Raw genomic sequence first — 20,552 nt, 5'->3', positions numbered from 1 at the left:
GCTCTGCTTGCACCTTTTTGGTGGTTCATTGAAAATAGTCTCATTGAAGATAGAGTGTCATTGAAGATAGTCTCTGATGCTAGGGCTGGCTCTGAACCACTTTTATATCTAATCCTAAGAGTATAAGGCATGAGCCACCCAATCAACTGTTTGTTTTTCTTTCTTTCTTTTTTTTTTTGTGCCTGTCATGAACTCAGAGCCTGTACTTGAACTTTTGTGAGCAAGGCTGGTATCACTTGAGCCACAGCTCCACTTCTGCCTTTTTTTGGTTGTTAAATGAGGAGTCTCTCTGATATTGCTTCAAACCATGATACTTGGATTTCAAACTTCTGAGAAGCTAGGATTACATGTATGAGCCACTGATGCCTGACAATCAACTTCTCATTGCATTCTGTATAATAAACAGTAGTTGTGCAGGTAGTGCCAGTGGTACAGTAGTTGTGCCAGGTGCCAGTGCCTCATGCCTGTAATGCTAGCTACTCTGAATGAGATCTGAGGATCACAGTTCAAAGCCAACCCAGGCAGAAAAACTCCCGGTGAGACTCATCTCCGATTTACCACTCAACAACCAGAAGTGGAGCTGTGGCTCAAAGTTAAAACACTAGCTTTGAGCAAAAGAGCACAGGGACACCACTCAGGCCAAGTTCAAGCCTCACAAGGGACAAAAAAACAAAACAAAAACTGTAGTTGGGCCCGACGAGGGTGGCTCACGCCTGTAATCGAGCTACTCAGGAGGCTGAGATCTGAGGATCTCCGTTCAAAGCCAGCCTGCACAGGAAAGTCTGACCTCTAATCTCCAATTAAACAAGAGAAAACCAAACCGAAAGTGGCGCTGTGGCTCTCACTTTGAGCTGAAGAGCTCACGGCAGAGCCCAGGCCCAGAGTTCAAGCCCTACAACCGATGACAAAAAAAAACCAAACCCAAAACACTATAGTTGCTTATAGCCCCAAAAATCCCATTTCTCTGGTTTATAAAGTTTTGCATGCTCTTAAACTTTGTTAGGTATTTTTATCATACATTAGGATTTTTGTGCCCTGCTGTTTCACTGAACATTTCAAAGATTTGTACATTATTGCATGTGGCAGTAGTGTATTTTCATTTTGTACTATTCCATTTTAAGAATATATTTCTATTTATCCTGTTGGTGGATATTTGTATTTTTTATAGTTTTGTGTAATAATAAAAATACTGCTGTATATTTTCTGGTTCAGGTGTTTTGGTATATGCATATGTATTTTCTATCCAAGGATGTTAATCTTTTCAGGGATGGAAGATACTGTCAAGCATCTCAGACCTTTCTTAACAGCACCCATCCTAGAGAGAAAGTTCTTAATGAAATCAGTACAGAAAGGTAGCAGTTACTCAAACTGGCAAATTCTCATTAAAATGAAACCTTGGGGGATGGGATTTTGGCTCAGTGATAGAGTGCTTGCCTAGTATGAATATAGACCTGGGTTCAATGTTTCAATACCATATAAACAGAAAAAGCTGGAAGTGGTATAATAACCCATGGGGGCTCCCCGGTAATCAGCAGGGCCCAATTATCACCAGGGCCCTGTGGCCCGGCTGACTGGAGGGAGTGGAGCATCGAGGGGCTGATGTCACCGTGCCACAGGACTTACTGCTGGAGGGGCGCTGAAAGGGGCGTGGTGTGCTGGAGGGGTGGCACGTCAAACCCCACATGCTGAGCGGTCAAGAAGTGATTGGACAGTGGGCAGCTTGGGGGAGGAGCATGAATGGAAGTTGGAAACCGTTAGGGGGAAAACTGTCAGTCCTGTGGGAGTAGGGGGGGAGTGTAGAGAGAGAGCGCAGAGAGAAAGAGAGCCGGAGGAGAAGGCAGGGAAGAGGCAGGGCTGGGCAGGGCAGGCCTATGGAGAGGCCTGCAGAGAAGGAGGAAGGAAAGAAAAGGAAAAGCCTTCCCATTTGGAAGTTTGGAGCTTTGGAGCTCTGGAGGTCTAAGGTTTGGAGGTTTGCAGACCGACTAACAAAGGCAGGGCTTGGAGGTTTGGTGGTCGAGGCTGCTCTTGGTTCTGGTATCTAGCCCAGGACAAGGCAGGCCCCCTTTCCGGTGTAAATAGTGTAAATTTGTTATCTTTAACCGTGCTTCGATGTATTGTCTCGCTCTTTTCAGGTCATAACTGTGGCGCTGTGGCTCAAGTGGTAGAGTGCTAGCCTTGAGCAAAAAGCAGCTCAGGGACAGTGCCCAGGCCCTGAGTTCAAGTCCCAGGACTGGCAAAAACAAAACAACAACACAGAAATAAGATTCTGGACCACTCTTCTTTGTCAGTTATACTTCTACAGTCCGCACAATGTCCAGTGGACACTTGTCACACTCGGCTCAAAGATCCAGCTAAAGGGCAACACCAAGGGGACAACAACACAGACACACACACATCCATTAACAAATAGTACGACATCCATTAACAAATAGTAACAACCACATGGAAGCAGCATTGCACAGTCACGAGACCAATGTTTGAGACCCTAGGAACATTGAACGGACACCTCCCCACGCCACCCCATCACAGCTCAAGTCCTACCCACTCCTACACGGGCAGGCAGAGTCAAAGGTCCACAGAATACTACCACATCGCCACAATCCACCAACTCCAAACCCAGACACAGAACTGAAGAGGTCTCACCACCTCCAACAGCCATCACCACCGAAACACTCGGGTCACCACACACGTCACAAGCACTCTGACCCAGCTGTGTCGTCACAAACGTACCCAGGCCCCGCCTCCGTGGGCGGGGCACCGGCCTGGAACGGTCTCGAACACCGCCCACCGCGTCGCAGATGGTCCCCTCCGGCCAGCACCCTCACCGTCGCTCGGGCCTCCACTCCGGCTCCACCTCCGCCGACCCCACCGGACACGAGCTGCACGCGCCGGCCGCCCGCTGACTGGACCGGTGCAGCCCACCGAGGCCTCCGGAAGTACCGGCTGCGAGGCAGCACCACGTGTTCAGCTCCCAACCAGGCAACTGAAGGAGCGATTTCAAGACTTGGACCAAGGCAAAGACTTTCCCCGAGTGCCAGCCTCCAGCCAGAGAGGGACCTGGCAGGAAACCGTAACTGTCAGGACGTCCTTCTCCCTGGGAAATGTTGTCCAGAAGAAACTGTTACTGCGTGGTTAATACTGGGAAATGTAGTCCAGAACGCTCGTTAACATAAGCCGCAAAGGCTGCTGGGGAGTGTAGTCCCTGCCATGAACCGAAGTCCAAAACCTGTATCTGGATGGAATTTTGTCAGTGAAAGCTCTCCAAATTCCACCTTAACAGTTTGTTGCTACCAAAGCCCTTCAGTCACTGTCAAATTGTTGGATGCATTCTTTGGTGTGACACCTCATACTTTTACCTTTCCTAGAATGTGGAATCATACACAGCCTTTCTAGAACAATTTCCTTAATATGAATTTCCTCATTGCCTTTTTTTTTTTTTTAGGAGTCTCACGGTCTCTCCTGCCCGGGCTGGCTTTGAACCGCGATTCTCAGATCTCAGCCTCCTGAGTAGCTAGGATTACAGGCGTGAGCCACCAGCGCCCGGCTGTCCTCATTGCCTTTTAATGGCTTGGTTACTGACAACTATTGTATTTAGTGCCAGGTTTAACACAGGGCCCGAGAGCTGCCCCTGAGTTTTTATTTTCGCGCAAGGCTAGCCTTGGACAGTGTCTAGGCCAAAAACTGGCACAAAAAAATAAAAATTTTCAAAATACTTGGAATGCAACTGCAAACATAAAACATTTGCACCAGGCGCCGGTGAGTCACGCCTGTAATCCTAGCTACTCAGGAAGCTGATATCTGAGAAAAGGTTCAAAGCCAGCCCAGGCAGAAAAGTCCATGATGCTCATCTTCAATTAACCACCAGCAACCAGAAGTGGCGCTGTGGCTCAAGTGGTAGAGGGCTCGCCTTGAGCTGAAGAGCTGAGACAGCGCCCAGGCCGACCCCCCCCCCAAAAAAAAATTATACACACACACACACACACACACATTCAATGAAGTTTGCTGTGTACCCTAATGTTTAATGAGAACTAAATTTTTTAAGCTCAATGTTGTAAAATGTTAAGAACTCCCAGGACAAATATTATAGTGCATACGTTAAAAGGAAAGAAGCACGTTTGGCATTGTTTTTAATTTTAATAAAATAGATAATTTCATGTTACATAGAGCAAGTCATCCATTCATTGTTGATAAAATTTTAGAAATATTTTCTATAAAAAGTTTAGTATCTGACTGGGAATTAATGAGTTATATCATTTCTACAAGTACAGTTCCCACCCTCAACCCCTTTTTGAGAAAATTTAAAAATACAGAAAAGTACAAAAAATAAGAGAAGATTATCCATATACCATAATCCAGAATGAGCCAGTATGGTTGTATATTTACTTGCAGTCTTTAAAGAGAAATGAATGAGTCTATGAAAACTGAAGTCCCTCCCCACCCAACTTCCCACACTCCTTCACAGGCCGTCACAAGCTTGGCTGTATCCTTCCAATTCATCTCACTTTTACATACATACATACATACATACATGAATCGATTACCAATATAAAGAACTAGATTTCATAAAGGAACATATAATTCAAATTTACAAAGTCACTGTATATATGTCATTTTGCAACATCATTTCAGATGCCTTTGCTCCTAGACATATGGATGTCATTTGTTGCATTTGACAGATGTGTATTTCATCCTGATGACATTTCAGTTGTTTCTCCTATTTATCTACCATGTAAAGTCAAGCCACATCATGTTTTCTGGGATATAAATTTCCTGAGCATACAAAAGGAACTGCAAAGATAAACTTTTTTTTTTTTTTCTTTTGTTGGTTGTGGGGACTGAACTCGGCCTGGGTGCTGTCCCTTAGCTCTTCAGCTCAAGGCTAGCACTCAACCACATGAGCCACAGCACCACTTCCAGTTTTCTGGTGGTTTATTAGAGATAACTTGTCTCAGGACTTTCCTGCCTGGGCTGGCTTTGAACCGTGATCCTCAAATCTCAGCCTTCCTAGTAGGTAGGATTACAGGCATGAGCCACCAGCGCCTGGCTAGCAATATTTTTAAATGTTACAAGGAGTTATTTCTACTTCCAAGGTCCTATTTTGGTTGTCAATCTCCATGGATTTGACTTTTATGTATAGATCATGATCTATCTCCCCTCCCCCTACTAGAAAAAATATTACCTCCATTAATCAAACATTTTGGACATTTCATCTCCCCAAAACCATTTCTTTCATATGCTAAGTTCTCATAAATGCATGGGTCTTTTTCTGCAATCTTTTCTGCTCTATTCTATCAATACAAGAATTTTTTATGATTTATAGACCATATTTTTGTCTCTCCCCTTCTAATACAGCTTATTTTTCCTATATAACACTAGAAAAGAGCAACAACAGGGATATTTTCTGATTTGTGTTTCAGTGGAAATGTGTCTCAGGTTTCAAACATTACCTCTTCTGCTCGCTGTAGGCTTTTCTCGTTGGGCACAGGCTTTTAAATCATACTGATGCCTTTCTCAGTATTTCTCTGCTGTCCCATAACATTTTAGCATTTGCTAATGTTCACCTGACTTGCAGTGCTTTACAACTAAGATGACTTTTTATGATGCGCTGTGAAGTGTAAGCTCCTGGCCATTACTTTTGCATTTTGAATACACTCAAGAGAGGTCTTTAATGAGTATGAATTTTCTGATGTCTAATGTGGTGTGACTTCTGGCTGAAAGCCTTGCCACACTCACTACATTGGTATGGCTTCTTACCTGTGTGTATTCTCAAGTGCAGAGCTAGAGTAGAGAACTGAGAGAAGGCTTTCCCACACTCATTACACCCGTAGGGTTTCTCACCTGTATGGCTTCTCACATGCACAGTGAGAGAGGAGCTCTGGGAGAAGGCTTTGCCACAAACATTGCATTCATAAGGTTTGTCCCCTGAATGGATTCTCACATGCACGATGAGTGATGTTCGCTGGGAGAAGGCTTTTCCACACTCATTACATTCATAGGGCTTCTCTCCAGTATGAATGTTCTGATGCTTTATGAGGTACTTCTTCTGGCCAAAAGCTGTTCCACACTCATTACATTTAAAGGGTTTCTCTCCAATATGAATTTTCTCATGCTCGGTAAGGTTTGACTTGCCACTAAAGGTTTTCCCACACTCCTTACATATGAACGGCTTCTCTCCTGTGTGAGTTCTCTGGTGTCTGATAAGATTTGATTTCTGAATGAAAGCTTTCCCACAGTCTTTGCACTGGAAAGGTTTCTCTCCAGTGTGAATTTTTTGATGGGTAAGCAGGTTTTCTTTTTGACTAAAGGACTTCCCACAATCGTTACATTCAAAAAGCTTCTCTCCAGTATGAGTGTTCTGGTGCTTAATGACATACTGCTTTTGGCTAAAGGCTTTCCCACATTCATTACACTCGAATGGTTTCTCTCTATTATGAAAATGCTCATGCTCAGTGAGACTTGACTTGTGGCTGAAAATTTTCCCACATACCTTACAGGCATAGGGGTGCTCCCCGCTACAGATTCTCTGACTGGAGCGGGACATCTGAAAGGAGGCTCTTACAAAGTCACAAGGGTTGTGTACAATAGAATTTTTTTGATGAACAAAGATTTACTCTTGGCTGAAGGTATTTCCACATTTCTTACATTTATAAAGGCTACGTCTGACCTCTCAGCTACATAGTAATGGACAAGGTTTGAGAGACTTATAAAAGAGTATATTCCAACCTGTCTCTACAGTACAAGTTTCTTACTATTCAATAAAATTTTGCCAGAATCAGGGTTTCTCTCCAGCACGTGTTTTCTGCCACTCAGTGAGAACTGTCATCTAGCTGAGGGCTTTTCACTAATCCTTAGAAGCACAGGGCTTGGCCTCAGCATGACTTCAACACTCAGTAAGATGAGATACGTGAGCACAAGACTTCCTGTGTGTGGAAAATTCATAGGATTTTTCTCTAGTGGGAATGCTCTGTTAACAGATGGGACACAAAGTTTTTAAACTAAAACTCTGTCATTTCCATTCTGCTTTATCCTTACAAAGAGGTTACTACCCCAAGAAGTAGGCTGTGGTAGAAGATTTCCAAACTAATAATACTGCTGATTCTTTCCTATACCTTCTTGCCTATTTATGGATAAAGTGTGCCTCAAATTCAAACATCGAAAAAGTGTTGCTTTAAAAAAAACAGCTGGAGGACTGGGAAGGTGGCTCAGTGGTAGAGTGCTTGCCTTACATGCATGAGGCCCTGGGTTCGATTCCTCAGCACCACATAAGCAGAAAAAAAAAGTCGGAAGCAGCGCTATGGCAAGTGGTAGAGTGCTAGCCTTGAGCTGAAGAGCTGAGGGACAGCGCCCAGGCCCAGAGTTCAGGCCCACAACCGGACCAAAAAAAAAAAAAAAAGCTGGAGCCGGGCACTGGTGGCTCACTCCTATAATCCTAGCTACTCAGGAGGCTGAGATCTGAGGATCGAGATTCAAAGCCAGCCTGGACAGGAAAGTCCGTGAGACTCTTATCTTCAATAAACCACTAGAAAACTGGAAGTGGCATCGTGGCTCAAGCCGTAGACTGCTTGCCTTGAGCTGAAGAGCGCAGGGACAGCACCAAGGCCCAGAGTTCCAGCCCCACAACCAACAAAAAAAAGAGAGAAAGAAAAAAAAAAGCTGGGTGCTGGTGGCTAACACCTTTAATCTTAGCTTTTCAGGAGGCTGAGATCTGAGGATTACAGCTCAAAGCCAGCCTAGTTATTAAAATCCTGGTAAGACTTTTATATCCAATGAACCACTGAAAACCCAAAGTAGAGCTGTAGCTCAAAGTGGTAGAGCACTAGCCTTAAGCAAAAGAGCTCAGGGACTGCACTTAGACCCTGAGTTCAAGCCCAAAAATGGACAAAAATGAAGAAGGGCTATGCCAGGCCCTGGTTACTCAGGAGGCTGAGATCTGAGGATCACAGTTTGAAGCCAGCCTAGGCAATAAAGTCTACAAGGCTCTTATTGCAATGAGATACTTATCGCCAATTAACTATGGGGGGAAAAATCCAGAAGTGGGCTGCAACTCAAATTGTCATCTTGAGCTTTTAAAAAAGTTCAGGGGCAGTACTCAGGCCCTGAGTTTAAGACCCAGGACTAGAACAAAAAATAAAATAAGGCCTGTGAGCAGAAGGATTATTTTACAATTGCCTTATATGCAGTGCTCCTTTCCTCAGTCTGTGCTTTATTGATGATGGATGCAATTTGTGTCCAAGTTCTGATGTATCTCTAACTGCTCATCATCTTCTCAGGCTTCTTCTGAAATAGAACGCAAAGAACAATAAAGAAATTAGTTGTAAGTGCTCAATACTACAGATGGCACATTTTAACTATTCAACTACTTTGAGGTTATCTTTGTTTTTTGTCATGGGCTTGAACGTAAGTCCAGGGCACTGTTCCTGAGCTCTTCAGCTCAAGGCTAGCACTCTACCACTTTGAGCCACAGCACCACTTCTGGATTTTTGGTGGTTCATTGAAGATGAGTGTCTCACAGACCCCCTTGCCCAGGCTGGCTCTGAATCACAATCCACAGATCTCAGCCTCCTGAGTAGCTAGGAATACATGCGTAAGCTACCATCACCTGGCTTATCAACATTATAAATTGTGGAAATTCCCCATTACCAGCAGTGAAAATACAGACTGTATTTTAGGATAATTAACTGGCAGCTCATCTCCCAGAATGAAACAATGCCTATGACCAGTATTTCTTAATAAATTTGAAGAGAATTCTTATAGATATCTGAGTAAACATAGTATTTCTGAGTTTAGAGAAATGTAAAGGACCACTCCTTCATATGAAATGAAAATGTATTGTCCATAGAAATTTAATTAGAGGCGCTCCAAACCCAGGGTCGCCTAGCAAATGAAAGGTGGGGAAGAGTTACATGAAATTAACAACAGTAAATAGATTTATACGATGCGAACTCCACTCCACAGCTATAAAGCCAAAAAAAATGTGGGCACTGAGGCATACACACCTATGAGGTATTAAAGGATATGGAGAAACTAAAAGGCACATAAAAACTGAATTCCAATGCTCTCCCCCAACACAGATGTCATTTGTATTCATATTTCATAGCCAAAATAGATGACCTGAGTCTGGCAGAGTTCACTTTGTAGAGTAGGACAGTACAATCCTTCTACAGAGAGATGACTGGCCTTCTGTGAGCATTCTATGGTTAACCATTAAAGCTTCCCATACAAGAAGAGCTTACAGTCTGTTTTTGGTGCATCAGCATTAAAAGCTTGTGCAGCAAATATTCCACACACATTTAAGGAATATCACTAAGGTGAGAGATCAAAATATGTAGGAAAGCCAGGAGCCAGTAGCTCACACCTGTAGTATTAGCTACTCAGGAGGCTGAGATCTGAGGATTACAGTTCAAAGCCAATCTGAGCAGGAAAGTCCATGAGACTCTTTATTTCCAATTAACCATCAGAAAACTGAAGTAGTATTATGTGAGGGCTACAGCCTTGAGCTGAAGAGCTAAGGGACAGCACCCAGGCCCAGAGTGCAAGCCCCATGACCCACTCCCCCCCAAAAAAAGTAGGAAAAAAGAACCAAAAATGCAACCAGGCCAGATATCAGTTACTCAGGAGGCTGAGAGCTGAGGATCTGTTTCAAACCAGCCTTGTCAGGAAAGTACAAGAAACTTATCTCTAATTAACCACCAGAAAATCCAAAGTAGGGCAGTGGCTCAAAGTGGTGGAGCACTAGCCTTGAGCAAAAGACTTCAAGGATAGTACCCAAGCCCCAAATTCAAACCCCATGGCCAACAGAAAGAGAGAGAGAGAGAGAGAGAGAGAGAGAGAGAGAGAGAGAGAGAGAGAGAGAGAGAGAGAGAGAGAGAGAGAGAGAGAAAGAAAGAAAGAAAGAAAGAAAGAAAGAAAGAAAGAAAGAAAGAAAGAAAGAAAGAAAGAGGGCTGGGAAGGTGGCTCAATGATAGAGTGCTTGCCTTGCTTGCCTGAGGCCCTGGGTTTGATTCCTCAGCACCACATAAGCAAAAAGAAAAAAGCCAGAAGTGGCGCTGTGGCTCAAGTGGTAGAGCGCTAACCTTGAGCTGAAGAGCTGAGGGACAGCGCCCAGGCCCAGAGTTCAGGCCCAACGACTCGACCCCCCCCCCAAAAAAAAAAGAAAGAAGGAAGGAAGGAAGGAGAAAAAAGAAAGGAAGGAGAAAGAGAGAAAGAGAGAAGAAATTTGTACAATGTCTGAGACTTAAGAAAAACTCTCTCTGAAAAGGATTTAACCTTCTGGGGAAATTATAAGAATTTATGGAAGCCGGGCGCTGGTGGCTCTCGCCTGTAATCCTAGCTACTCAGGAGGCTGAGATCTGAGGATCGCGGTTCAAAGCCAGCCCGGGCAGGAGAGACCATGAGACTCCTATCTCCAATAAACCACCAGAAAACCGGAAGTGGCGCTGTAGCTCAAGTGGTAGAGCGCTCGCCTTGAGCTGAAGAGCTGAAGGACAGCGCCCAGGCCCAGAGTTCAAGCCCCACGACCGACAAAAAAAAAAAAAAAAAGAAAAAGAATTTATGGAAAATAATTATAAGAGATTTTATGAAAAATATATGAAACCAACCACATAACAATTAGAAGGCTAAGGCAAGGAAGACTATGTAAGTCCCAGCAGGCCAGGGAGGGTTACATAGTAAGACTCTGTCTCACAAAAGAATAGCAAATAGTATCTGTATAGGAAGCAAATGAATTAAAAAAAGAAAGAAAAAGAAAGAAAGAAAGAAAGAAAGAAAGAAAGAAAGAAAGAAAGAAAGAAAGAAAGAAAGAAAGGAAGGAAGGAAGGAAGGAAGGAAGGAAGGAAGGAAGAAAGGAAGAAAGAAAGGAAGAAAGGAAGAAAGAAAGGAAGAAAGAAAGAAAAAGATGCGTGCTGGTGGCTCATGTCTGTAAGCCTAAGCTACTCAGAAGGCTGTGATCTGAGGATCAAGTTACAAGTCCAGGCTGGGCAGGAAAGTCTGTGAGACTCTTAGCTCCAATAAAATATCAGAAAATCAGAAATGGTGCTGTAGCTCAAAGTGGTTAAGTGCTAGTCTTGAACATAAAAGCTCAGGGACAGCACTCAGGCCATGAGTTCAAGTCCCATACTCACACACACAAAAAAAATTCTATACAAACACCTCTGTTGTGGGCTGGGAAGGTGGCTCAGTGGTAGAGCGCTTGCCTTGATGCCTGAGGCCCTGGGTTCGATTCCTCAGCACCACATAAGCAAAAAGAAAAATGCCGGAAGTGGCACTGTGGTTCAAGTGGTAGAGAGCGCTAGCCTTGAGCTGAAGAGCTGAGGGACAGCGCCCAGGCCCAGAGTTCAGGCCCCACGACCAGACCCCCCCCCACCAAAAAAAACCCCACCTCTGTTGTATATAAAGTAAACATAAACACTCCATTTAAGTTGTAACTAGTCAAATTGTAAACAACAAGTTTTCATAGGCCATCCATTTTACTTGGAAGAAAATTAACTTATATGCTATGGTTACTCGGACTTGTAACAAACTAAAAAAATGATCCCTGAAAGTACAGTCTTAGTTACTCAGACTTGACTTTTCTCATAAAGTATTTTCTTCAAATAGGTGGAAGTCATTTCAAGAAAAACCACTCTGCATGCTCGCTTTGACAGCACATATACTAAAATTGGAACAATACAGGAGGCAACAATGCTTGATAAGAAATGTACTCATTGGGCTGGGAAGGTGGCTCAGTGGTAGAGCGCTTGCCTTGCATGCTCAAGGCCCTGGGTTCGATTCCTCAGCACCACATAAGCAAAAAGAAAAAAGCCGGAAGTGGCACTGTGGCTCAAGTGGTAGAGCGCTAGCCTTGAGCTGAAGAGCTGAGGGACAGCGCCCAGGCCCAGAGTTCAGGCCCCACAACCGGACCCAAAAAAAAAAAAAAAAAAAGAAATGTACTCATTACCTTGCCCATGTAATTGTAACCCTTCTGTACGGTATTTTCACAATAAAAAAAAACCACTTTGATACTGCATGCTGCCAATGATAAAATTTGAGGTTTTAATACAAAAATCAAAATTTCAAAATTGTGTATTGTCCATGTCACTGGTGATGTTAACATGCTTCTATAATGTATAATGAAATGTCAATTTCTGAAACATCTGCATAACTTAATAAACCAGTGTCTCCCAAATAAGCAATGTACAATAATGTATTTGAAATGTCTAACTTTGGGGCTGGGAAGGTGGCTCAGTGGTAGAGTGCTTGCCTTGCATGCATGAGGCCCTGGGTTCAATTCCTCAGCACCACATAAGCAGAAAAAAAAAGCCAGAAGTGGCACTGTAGCTCAAGTGGTAGAGCGCTAGCCTTGAGCTGAAGAGCTGAGGGACAGCCCCCAGGCCCAGAGTTGAGGCCCCACAACTGGCAAAAAAAAAAATGAAATGTCTAACTTTTACTTACAACTGATATATAAAAAATATAATTATAGTTGGCCTCTGGTGGCTCAAGCATGTAATCCTACTCAAAATGCTGAGATCTAAGGACTGAGAGTCAAAACCAGCAGGCGCAAGAAGGTCTGTGAGACTCTTTTTTATTTTTTGCTAGTCCTAGGGCTTGAACTCAGGGCCTGGGATCTGTCCTGAGCTTTTTTTGCCAAAGGCTATCCTTTACCACTTAAGCCACAGCACCATTTCCGGCTTTTCCTGTTTATGTGGTACTGGGGAATCGAATCCAGGGCTTCATGCATGCTAGGCAAGCACTCTACCAATAAGCCATATTCCCAGCCCATGTGTGAGATTCTTGTCTCCAGTTACCTACCAAAAGCTAAAATTGAACCTACGGATGAAGTGGTAGAAAGCAAGCCAGGAGCAAAAAAAAAAAAAAAAAAAAAAAAATCTCAGGAACAAAGCTGGGCCTCAGTGGTTCATGCCTGTAATCCTAGCTACTCAGAAAAATGAGATCTGAGAATTGCAGTTGAAAGCCAGAAGAGTAAGAGAAGTCCCTAAGACTCAAAAGCAAGAAAGTCCAATCTTGGGCTGGGAAGGTGGCTCAGTGGTAGAGCGCTTGACTTGCATGCCTGAGGTCCTGGGTTCGATTCCTTAGCACCACATAAGCAAAAGAAAAAAGCAGGAAGTGGTGCTATGGTTCAAGTGGTAGAGAGCTAGCCTTGAGCTGAAGAGCTGAGGGACAGCGCCCAGGCCCAGAGTTCAGGCCCCATGACTGGACACCTCCCCGCCCCACCCCAAAAAAAGAAAGTCCAATCTCCAATTATAGCCACCAAAAATCGAAAGCTCAAGGATAGTGCTCAGGCCCTGAGTTCAAGCCCCAAGATGAGCACACACACATGCACACAAAATAAAACTATAATTATATACATAACAATATTTTTATTATGAGATAAATCATATATGTTTAACATAGGTTAAATATGCTTCTTCTCAATTTTTTTTTTTTTTGGTCATGGGGCCTGAACTCTGGGCCTGAGCGTTGTCCCTCAGCTCTTCAGCTCAAGGCTAGTGCTCTACCACTTGAGCCACAGCATCATTTCCAGTTTTCTCAGTGGTTTATTGAAGAGAAGTGTCTCATGGACTTTTCCTGCTGGGGCTGGCTTTGACCTGCAATCCTCAGATCTCAGCCTCCCGAGTAGTTAGGATTACAGGCGTGAGCCACCGGCACCGGGCTTCTCCTCAAATTTTAATCATTGCTTTATGGTGAAAACATTAAAAATTCTGGGTTGTTTTTTTTTTCTTGAGACAGTCTCACTACGTAGCTGTAGCTGGCCTTATATTCAGGATCTTCTACCTCTCCTGTTCTGGGATAGCAGGCATCCACCACTACCACATTTGGCTTGTTTTCATGACAGTACCCAAGCTTGAACTCAGGAACTGGTATTTGCTTGGCTTGTTTACTCATTGCTAGTGCTCTACCACGTGAGATATGGCTCTAGTCTTGCTTCATGCTGATTGTTTTATTTATTTTTTTGCCAGTCCTGGAACTGGGTGCTGTCCCAGAGCTTCTTTTGCTCACAGCTAGTGGTCTACCATTTGAGCTATAGCACCACATGTAGCTTTTTCTGAGTAGTTTATTAGAGCTAAGAGTCTCGTGTACTTTCCTGCCCAGGCTCCATAATCCTCAGTTCTCAGCCTCCTGAGTAGCTAGGATGACAGGTGTGAGCCACTTGCACCTGGCTATGCTGATTATTCGAGTGTCATAGCCTTTTTTTTTTTTTTTTTTTTAAATTTGGGCTAGTCTCCAACGAGGATCCTCCTTAGTAACTAAAATTACAACTTTGAGTCACCAGTGCCAAGCCATGGAATATACTTTTTACTTAGACCTTCACAGTCTATCTTCTGTTACAACATAGCTCCTAGGAGGGAGGAATTAACTGTCTTGGTCACTAACAATTTAATTTTTTTCTTTTAAAGGGCTGGGAAGTTGGGTCAGTGGTAGAGCACTTGCCTTGCATGCATGAGGCCCTGGGTTCAATTCCTCAGCACCACATAAGCAGATAAAAAAAAAAAAAAGCCAGAAGTGGCGCTATGGCTCAAGTGGTAGAATGCTAGCTAGCCAAGAGCTGAGGGACAGCGCCCAGGCCCAGAGTTCAGGCCCCACAACCGGACCAAAATAAATAAATAAATAAATAAAGGATGGAACACTGAACAAAGGGCCTCTCAAATCCCTAAGTAGTCTACCATTTGAGCAACATTCTCAGCCCTTTGACTCATATTTTGTTTTGAGATACCTCATGCTAATGTTGTCCTGGCTGACCTCCTACTCCAGTACTTGCACAAAATAAAACAAAACCAACTATAAATTCAATCCACAGTACTGCCAAAAACAAAAACAAGAGACAATGGGAAGTAGGGATACACATGTGAAATATAATCCTGAGACATTTGACCACTGAAAGAATGAGAAGTGAGCCAGGGGCGGTGGCTCAAGCCTGTAATCCTAGCTAGTCAGGAGGCTGAGATCTGAGGATTGCAGTTCCAAGCCAGCAGGAAAGTCTGTGAGACTCTTATCTCCAATAAACCACCAGAAAACTGGAAGTGGCACTGTGGCACAAGTGGTAGAGCACCAGCCTTGAGCTGAAAAGCTGAGGGACAGTGCCCAGGCCCAGAGTTGAAGGCCCATGACTGACAAAAAAGAAAAAAGAAGCCGGGTGCCAGTGGCTCACGCCTGTAATCCTAGCTACTCAGGAGGCTAACATTTAGGATCGCGGTTCAAAGCCAGCCCGGGCAGGAAAGTCCGTGAAACTCTTATCTCCAATAAACCACTAGAAAAACCGGAAGTAGCGCTGTAGCTCAAGAGGTAGAGCGCAAGCCTTGAGCTGAAGAGCTGAGGGACAGCGCTCAGGCCCAGAGTTCAAGCCCCACAACCAAAAAAAGAAAAAGAAAAACTGATTTTAAAAAAAGGGAGAGAGAATGAAGTGGTGGTAAAGAAGGAAGCTAAGAATCAGATGATGTGCAAACACAACCTGTAAAGGGGCTGGGAAGGTGGCTCAGTGGTAGAGTGCTTGCCTTGCATGCATGAGGCCCTGGGTTCAATTCCTCAGCACCACATAAGCAGAAAAAGCTGGAAGTGGTGCTATGGCTCCAGTGGTAGGGCACTAGCCTTGAGCTGAAGAGCTGAGGGACAGTGCCCAGGCCCAGAGTTCAGGCCCCATGACCGGTAAAAAACAAACGAACAAACCTGTAAAGCATAATGCCTAAGGAAATGTATTTATACACATAGGATAATATGAACTGGATATGAGACTTTAGAGTTCACAACAAAGATGGCAAACACAAAGTATAAAGCTGGGCATTGCTCCTGTTGTAAATCCAAGCTACCAAAAAGGCTAAGAACAGGAGGATAGTGATTATAGACCAGGAATACAAAAGACCACAACACAAACCGATAGATGGCGGTGGTGACATGCTTCTGTTATCTTAGCTGTACGGAAGGCAGAGATGAGGCAGATTATAGTTCTAAGCCAGCCTGGACATAAAAGACTTAAAAGACTCCACCCAACAGAAAGCCTACATAGGTGGACTGTGGTGCAGGAATATGCCTGAGCAGGTGAGACATCATCCCAAAAATAATTAGTACAAAGTAAGACTAAAGCCGGGTGCCAGTGGCTGGTGCATGTAATCCTAGCTACTCAGGAGGCTGAAATCTGAGTTTCATGGTTCAAAGCCAGCCTGGGCAAAAAAAATCCGTGAAACTCTTATCTCCAATAAACCACCAGAAAACAGGAAGTGGCGTTGTAGTTCAAGTGGTAGAGTGTTAGCCCTGAGCTGAAGAGCTGAGGGACAGCGCTCAGGCCCAGAGTTCAAGCCCCATGACCGACAAAAAAAAAAGTAAAACTGAAGGAACATTCAGTGGTAGAGTACCCACTTAATCATAAAGTCTCCAGTACTGGTAGGAAAAATTAAAGAATTTAAAGTATAAAGTATATAATATAAAGTATATAATCCGAAATAAAATGGGAACCTGGTCCCCTAGAATCTGGAAATGTTACCCTGATACATAGGGAACTCATAGCAAGTGATAGCCCATGGCTAAGTCCTACAAGAAAATGTCTTGCCGGGTGCCAGTGGCACATGCCTGTAATCCTAGCTACTCAGGAGGTTGAGATCTGAGGATCATGGTTCAAAGCCAGCCCAGGTAAGAAAATACATGGGACTCTTATCTCCAATAAACCACCAGAAAACCAGAAGTGGCCCTGTGGCTGAAGCAGTAGAGCTCTCACCTTGAGCTGAAGAGCACAGGGACAGTGACCAAGCCAAGAGTTCAAGCCCTATGACCGACCAAAAAAAAAAAAGAAAATAGTTTCCACATATTTCAAATGTTTCAATGTTGACTGAACTATGCAGGTCTGGTTGTCATTACTCACCTGAACAGACTTCCTTTCCACTTTTCTCCATGAATGCAGGATTCAGATAGTTTGGCCTCTTTATAATCTGCTTTTGGGAAAATGGCACGGCACTAAAATGTTAATGCCAGGGCAGAAGTACCATCGTAGGTTTCAGGTGAAGCCCAGGGGCCTATGGGGCTTCTGAGGAGGGGAAAAAGTCCTTTCCAGAGATGCAAAGGAGGCAGGCTGTGAAATAGAACAAAATAATGACTTTTTGCCTTCGCGACTAAAGAACACAAGCATTTGACCAACGCCTCTGGAGCTTTTTGAATCCCACATTTCAATAATACGAAGAAAGCGGGGCACTGGTGCTCATGCCTGTCATCATAGCTACTCAGGAGGCTGATCTGAGGATTGTGGTTCAAAGCCAGCCTGGGCAATAAAGTGTGTGAGACTCTTATCTCCAATGAACCACCAGAAAACCAGAAGTGGTGCTGCAGCTGAAGTGGTAGAGTGCTAGCCTTGAGCTCAAGAGCTGAGGGACAGCGCCCAGGCCCAGAGTTCAAGTCCCACGACCAACAAAAATAAAAAATAAAAATAATAATACTAAGAAATGTTAAGTCTCGCCGGGCGCTGGTGGCTCACGCCTGTAATCCTAGCTACTCAGGAGGCTGAGATCTGAGGATCGCGGTTCAAAGCCAGCCCAGGCAGGAGAGACCGTGAGACTCCTATCTCCAATAAACCACCAGAAAACCGGAAGTGGCGCTGTAGCTCAAGTGGTAGAGTGCTCGCCTTGAGCTGAAGAGCTGAGGGACAGCGCTCAGGCCCAGAGTTCAAGCCCCACGACCGACAAAAAAAAAAAAAAAAAAAAAAGAAATGTTAAGTCTCCCTACATCTAGAAATGGAGGGAGAATTAAATTCCATAATTTTATTCACATAGATAAATTCAAAGCTGGGTGCTGATGGTTCACACCTATGACCCTACCTACTCAGGAGGCTGAGATCTGAAGATTGTAGTTCTAAGCCAGCCTGGGGAAGAAAAAGTCCATAAGATGCATGTCTCTAATTATCTACCAAAGAAAACTGGAAGTAGAAGTGGCACTGTAGCTCAAGTAGTAGAGCACTTTCCTTGAGCTGAAGAGCTCAAGGTCAGCGTTCAGGCACAGAGTTCAAACCACACAGCTGACCAAAAAAAAAAAAAAAATTAGTTTCCGGGCTGGGAAGGTGGCTCAGTGGTAGAGCGTTTGCCTTGCATGCATGAGGCCCTGGGTTTGATTCCTCAGCACCACATAAGCAAAAAAGAAAAAAACCGGAAGTGGTGCTGCGGCTCAAGTGGTAGAGTGCTAGCCTTGAGCTGAAGAGCTGAGGGACAGTGTCCAGGCCCAGAGTTCAAGCCCCACGACTGGACCCCCCCCCCCCAAAAAAAAAAAGAAAAAGAAAATGGAAGTGGAGGTGTGAACCAAGTGGTAGAGTGCTGTCCTTGAACAAAAAAGCTCAGGGAGCTGGGCACCAGTGGCTTATGCCACTGAGGATCCTGCATCTCAGCCCCCTGGGTAGCTAAGATTACAGGTGTGAGCCATTTGTGCCTAGCTTTCATCAATGTATTGTTATTGTAAGAACTAGTTTTCTTCAACTATAGCTCCTAAATTGGCTGTTGGTAAATTCAAAGGCTACTTACTGATTTGCATATCTTAATTTGGTACCCAATTATCACTTAATCCTTAAAGGTATGTGAAAGGGGTCTGAGAGGTGACTGAAGTAATTTTCTCCTTATGTAAGAAAATTCACACAATCTAAGAAAACTTGGGACTCATTAAGAAGTTAGAGCTGGGCATCACTGGCCCATGCCTGTAATCAATCATAGCCACTTCAGAAGCTGACATCTGAGGACTTAGTAGTTTGAAGATCAAAAATTTGAGTCTGAAGTAAGCACTGCATAACAAAAAAAATTCCTATCAGTTACTCTAGTTTAAATAAAAGAGATAATATATATTTTACCTCAAAAATAAATGTGTTTGGGCTGGGAATGAGGCTTAGTGTTAAAGTGCTTACCTAGCATGCATGAAGCCCTGGGTACCACATAAACAGAAAAAGCCAGAAGTGGCGCTGTGGCTCAAGTAAGTGGTAGAGTGCTAGCTTTGAGCACAGAGAGGTTCAGGGACAGAGCCAAGGCCCTGAGTTCAAGCCCAGGACCAGCAAACTAAATAAATGCAGGTTTTTTTGTGTACAACTGTTTTAAAAACATTTTTCCAACTTTTTTTTTTGGGGGGGGGGTCTAGTCCTGGGGCTTAAACTCAGGACCTGGGCACTGTCCCTGAGCTTTTTTGCTCAAGGCTAGCACTCTACCACTTGACCTATAGCACCACTTCTGGCTTTTTCTGTTTATATGGTACTGAGGAATTGAACCCAGGGTATCATGCATGCCAAGCAACTAAAATACATTCCCAGCCTGTTTTTCAACGTTTTAAAGATAAACATTTCGTCCTAACAGTGCACTTTTCTCACGTACAAACTTAACCATTAATGAAAAAAATCACATGGAAACCCTCCACCATCACGCACCAAATTTACTATTAATAAAACTCGAGCAGGGCACCCACCAGTGGCTCACGCCTGTCATCCCAGCTACTCAGGTAGCCAAGATCTGAGGACCCAGGTTCGAAGCCAACTTGTGCAGGAAAGTCCGTGAGACTCTTATCTCCAATTAGCCATTAAAAAGCTACAAGTGGAGCTTTGACTCAAGTGTTACAGCATTAGGACTGGGGGGGGGGGGGGAAGCTCAAGGACACCGACTAGACGCTCAGTACCAGCCCCCAAACTGGCACAAATCTTAAAAATCATTAGTTCCTATCTCCTGGGAGTGACTGACTCCGTCTCCTCCAACCCTTTTCAAGCTCCCAGGCCAGCGGATGCTCCCTGAAAGATGGCCCCCTCCCCATTATCCGCACTTCCGATAACGGAAGTGAGGCTGAGGCTTTAAACCTCGACGCCGCCCGAGTCCGCGGCTCCTCCTCACCGACTGCTGGCGGTCGCACCCTGAACTCCTCCGTTCCCCGTTGACAGGTCAAACTTGGCGGTCAAATCCAGGGTCACCCGAGCTCAGAGCCCGCCCTCCCCCTCCCCCGTCCCGCCTCCTCCCCGAAGGCCACCATCGCTTAACCCTTGTTCCTCGATCCCGCGCCGCGCCGCGGAGCGACCGGGAACCCTCCCTTCAACCTCCCCGACCCGACCGACCCAAAACGCCCAGATCCCACCTCCTACTTTCGCGCCACGTGGACCCAGAGGCCGTACTGACCCGCGGACAAAGACCAAAATGTCCACTCCCGGTGCGCTGCGCCTGCGCACTGCTGAAGGCGAGAGAGCACTCCCAGAAGCCACCGCGACGCGGCTGGGCTCCTTCACGTAGGCCAGGCCCAATCGTTCTGTGACTAACAACGCCGTTCCCCGCCCCTAGCCTTTGCCGCCGCTCGATGGGACTACATTTCCCGTAAGGCATCGCGGATCTGTAGTCTCTTTATTTCCCCCTACCTCCCCTCCCCTCCAAATATGTCCGTCTCCCCCCATGAATTTGCAATTGTTGAGGCAAATGTCCTTCCTTGGGATTAAATAATCTGTATAGGGATGTCTAGAGTGATAGTCCCCCTGATAGCTCCTGCGCAGTCTCCGAACGGGCCTAGCCCGGACTTACAAGACGCGCCATCTTGATCGTGGCTGGTGGGCGCTGAACTACGTTTCCCAGAGTCCA

At 44.8% G+C, this 20,552-nt stretch overlaps 1 protein-coding gene across 6 annotated transcripts; it reads right to left on the bottom strand.

Moving 5' to 3' along the window:
* Window positions 1–4,114: 4,114 nt before the first annotated feature.
* On the bottom strand, window positions 4,115–20,513 carry LOC138811546 (zinc finger protein OZF). Of its 6 annotated transcripts, none has more exons than XM_069999309.1 (3): window positions 20,496–20,513; window positions 16,847–17,053; window positions 4,115–8,277 (listed from the first exon to the last, which is right to left on the bottom strand). In XM_069999309.1, exon 3 carries the CDS (start codon window positions 6,539–6,541, stop codon window positions 5,666–5,668), a length of 876 nt encoding a protein of 291 aa, XP_069855410.1. In that variant the 5' UTR covers window positions 6,542–8,277; window positions 16,847–17,053; window positions 20,496–20,513; the 3' UTR covers window positions 4,115–5,665. The 6 variants fall into 6 exon arrangements, with proteins under 6 accessions (XP_069855410.1, XP_069855407.1, XP_069855406.1 ...); XM_069999306.1 differs by lacking the exon at window positions 20,496–20,513 and adding an exon at window positions 20,103–20,170; XM_069999305.1 differs by lacking the exon at window positions 20,496–20,513 and adding an exon at window positions 20,062–20,145.
* Window positions 20,514–20,552: the final 39 nt, after the last annotated feature.

The sequence above is a fragment of the Dipodomys merriami genome, unplaced genomic scaffold, assembly GCF_024711535.1.
Source record: "Dipodomys merriami isolate MVZ:Mamm:240054 unplaced genomic scaffold, mDipMer1.0.p SCAF_534, whole genome shotgun sequence".
Taxonomy (NCBI): domain Eukaryota; kingdom Metazoa; phylum Chordata; class Mammalia; order Rodentia; family Heteromyidae; genus Dipodomys; species Dipodomys merriami.
This window is presented reverse-complemented; position numbering and strand designations above follow the sequence as displayed.